The sequence below is a fragment of the Hippocampus comes genome, unplaced genomic scaffold (assembly GCF_001891065.2).
Source record: "Hippocampus comes isolate QL1 unplaced genomic scaffold, H_comes_QL1_v1.1 scaffold22, whole genome shotgun sequence".
Taxonomy (NCBI): Eukaryota; Metazoa; Chordata; class Actinopteri; order Syngnathiformes; family Syngnathidae; genus Hippocampus; species Hippocampus comes.
The window spans coordinates 7,764,003-7,767,360 of NW_017806175.1; the positions used below are offsets into that span (position 1 = coordinate 7,764,003).

A 3,358-nucleotide genomic window follows, 5' to 3' on the forward strand; every position below is an offset into this window, starting at 1 on the left:
TGCCGGCGGGCAGACTTCAAGCAACTCGGCTCTGACTGGAAGTGTGAGTCACGTTCGCTCTTGAACATGATTCCGTTTGGAGGAAAGTGAAGCTCATGTGAATGGGAGATCCCAGATTGTCACGAGTCTTTTCCCAAAAAGATGATTCAGGCTGTTTAATGTAACTCCTAATTGAAGTTTAATGTTCGACTAAACACGAAACCAATAGCTTTTAATGCTAACAAGCAATGCAAAATTGCATACACAGGCTAACGAATAGCATCTGGATTTTTTTATAACCCTTTAAGGAACCACAAGTAGTTTCACAATCAATGAAGAAAGCTAATGAAACCATACGTGCATATTCTTTATCCTCTGCAAAGAGCGACTACTCTTACTGCGACTTACTGAGGAGTGACTGTCTCCATGTACAGTGGCGCCTTGAGATTTGCATTTTTAGTCGTCATGTGACCACACTCGTGTCTGACGGCTCGACCGTCTTCTGCTTTTTGTGACATTTTTGCTTTGTGGCGTGAATTGTTTCGAATGTAAAATGTCGTTCGCCAACAAAGATCATTCCTGATGTCATTTCTAATTTACTGTCACAATAGCAATAAAAATTGAGGGTTTAAAAAAAAAAAATTTGGTCTGTAGGTTGTCAGTCATCTCAATCGAGGTGACCCACAACGTTTGAATCGAGGCAATTGAACTCTTTCAGTTGAATATATTTTTTTTGGGTCTCATTTTCTGACAGTGCTCAAAAACGACTTGGGACAATTTGACTTTTCATCTTACGTGCGTTGTTGGCTCGATAGAGGTTGCGAAACAACGATCTGCCCGTTGAGATGATGCAGATGAATAACAAAGGCAACCCTCTAACCGCTTCCTCTTCCTTTCAAATGTTTCTGCCGGTCGGAGGAGCACATGTAACTTTTTAGTTCATTATGCACAATAACGACAAGCAGCTGAAAGCACGACCCCTGTGGCGGCGCACAAAAAAAAAAAAAAAAAACAACCTTTCAGTTACAAAATGCACAAAAAAAGAACATTTCATGTGATTGGATCGAGGTTGTCAAAACAAAAGCCCAGTTTGGCATCAGAGGTCGTCGGAATGCGCCGAAAAGACACGCCGGACGCAGTACAGAGCCTGCAGCACGTTTGGCACGTTTGACCAATTAGCTGTGTTTGTCTTTCAAGGCTTGTACCCCGGTGGCCCCCACCACCACAGCGCCTCCGCCGAGCTCCTCGCCACCCCCGCCGCCGCCGCTGCCAGCGCGACCGCCGCCGAGCTGCCCTCACGACAGCACTGCCTGGACCTGGACCTCAACAGCCCGCGTCATCTGTCGCCCATGGAGGGCAACAGGGACGGGTGAGTATAGTGGACCACGTACAGTATATTCGTCTGTTTGAGGATTTTTTTTTTGGGGGGAGGGGCAGTCATTGAGGGAAAATCTCACCATTCAGGAACTGATTCTCATCCCTGCAATTTATTTTCCACATCTCCTCACGCATCTGTCATAGGCGCAAGCTCATGCTTGTAACCGCGTCTGTAACTGCAAATTTCAAATTTGATAAATGCCATTGAAAAAGATGAATTTCAACGACCTGGAAGGGATGGAAAAATCAGTGCCCGATGGCTGACTTTGGGCGGCCGATGTGGGCGGGCGGACAGGCATCGCAAACGTTGCTCATTAACAAAACGTCTGCGTACTGGCCGCAGGACGACGTTATGTAGCCACGAGATGAGAGAGCGAAAACACTCCATGAACATGAAACCTCTTGATTTAATGTGAGCTATTGCAAAAGAGCATAAAAACAAAAAAGACAGCGTCCTACAAAAGTATTGGGACACCTAGGGGCCCCCCCCCCACCCCACAAAAAAAAAAAAATGGCGGATTACAATGTATTTTTGGACCGGTGTTTCCCAACATACATTGCACCAAGGCACATGTTTGGCATCAGAAAAAATGGGTATGTTAGCTGTGTGCCTTCAAGGGGCGTGGCCTAGTGACTGATGTCATAAACCGGAGTCAGGTTGCATGAGATGTAGCCGACAGCAACTCCTTGTGAGTGTCCTCAAGCTGCTTGTCCCGTTAAATAGAGCGCCTGAGAGCGCAACAGCGACTGAGGCACTCCTTGCCCACATACGAGGGCATACCTTAGTCCCCCACTTTTTTTCCCGTGTCATACAACAGGTGCCATTGATTGCGTACTGGTCATGCTTGCGCACCGTTTTCTTTCAAATGAACTGCCAGCTGGAAAAATATGTGAGCTCGTCGACAACGTGGACAATGACAGGGAGGACTTTTTTTTTTTTTTTTTTGCCCACATACGAGGGCATACCTTAGTCCCCCACTTTTTTTCCCGTGTCATACAACAGGTGCCATTGATTGCGTACTGGTCATGCTTGCGCACCGTTTTCTTTCAAATGAACTGCCAGCTGGAAAAATATGTGAGCTCGTCGACAACGTGGACAATGACAGGGAGGACTTTTTTTTTTTTTTTTGCCAACCTGCTCATTTTTTGAGCACGTAGCATTGTGATTCAAGCCCGGCCGACCGTAGCGAGAGCATCTTCGGGATTGTACAAGAGAATCTCCGTGGACTTGACAAATAAATGAATCACACCGATAATATTATCAAGGTCACAACTGTGTCCCGCAGAGCCTCTCGCTTTGTTTTCTGCCGATTTCTCATCCTCATTCCCGGCGGGAACGCAAGGGCGATCCCGTTTGGAGGATGAACTTCTCGGCCCCGCTGACACAAACCTATTTGGCTCTTCTTCCTGGAAACAAGTCCGCTTGTTTCCCCCCCCTCCCCCCTTACGAGGACGAGGGGCCGCGCTGGTCACGGCGAGGTCGGCGTGACACGTCACTTGCTCTCTTTCTGGCACCCAACCGGCGTTCGCAATGTCCCCCAACAGCCTCGAAGCGATGAGCAAACCTCTCCTTGCTGGAAGGGTTTCACGTGTTAATGAGAGCAAACTGTCAAAGCGTGGGGGGTGGGGGTATGGTTTTGCTAAACGCCCTTACATCAGGACCAGAATTCCCTCGCGTGGACGGCGACTCGGCAAGCGCTCGGGACGCAGAGCCCCAAAAAAAAAAAAGCAGATTGTGCAATGAGTTTGTACCAACGTGTTATTTGCGCCTCATTTGCTGCGTCCGGGAAGAAAGAAGCAGCGGCGTTTGGGTCATCACGGATGAGGCTAACGGGGCGCCTTCCACGTCAGACACGATTATTGACATTCCTTAGCGCAGATTCTACCGACCTTGTGACCGATTATCTTGTTTCATTTGCACAGGTGTGTGTGTGTGTGTGTGTGTGTGTGTGTGTGTGTGTGTGTGTGTGTGTGTGTGTGTGTGTGTGGAGACGTGTGTGCG

General features: G+C 48.1%; 1 protein-coding gene across 1 annotated transcript in view; it reads left to right on the forward strand.

Annotated features, from left to right (window-relative positions):
- The window catches only part of glis1b (GLIS family zinc finger 1b), a 126,795-nt gene that overhangs the window by 74,938 nt on the left and 48,499 nt on the right, over positions 1-3,358 (forward strand). The window contains exons 8-9 of the mRNA XM_019896496.1: positions 1,177-1,348; positions 1,700-1,710. Of these exons, the coding sequence (XP_019752055.1) occupies positions 1,177-1,348; positions 1,700-1,710 (183 nt within the window). The remainder of the gene's footprint in view (positions 1-1,176; positions 1,349-1,699; positions 1,711-3,358) is intronic.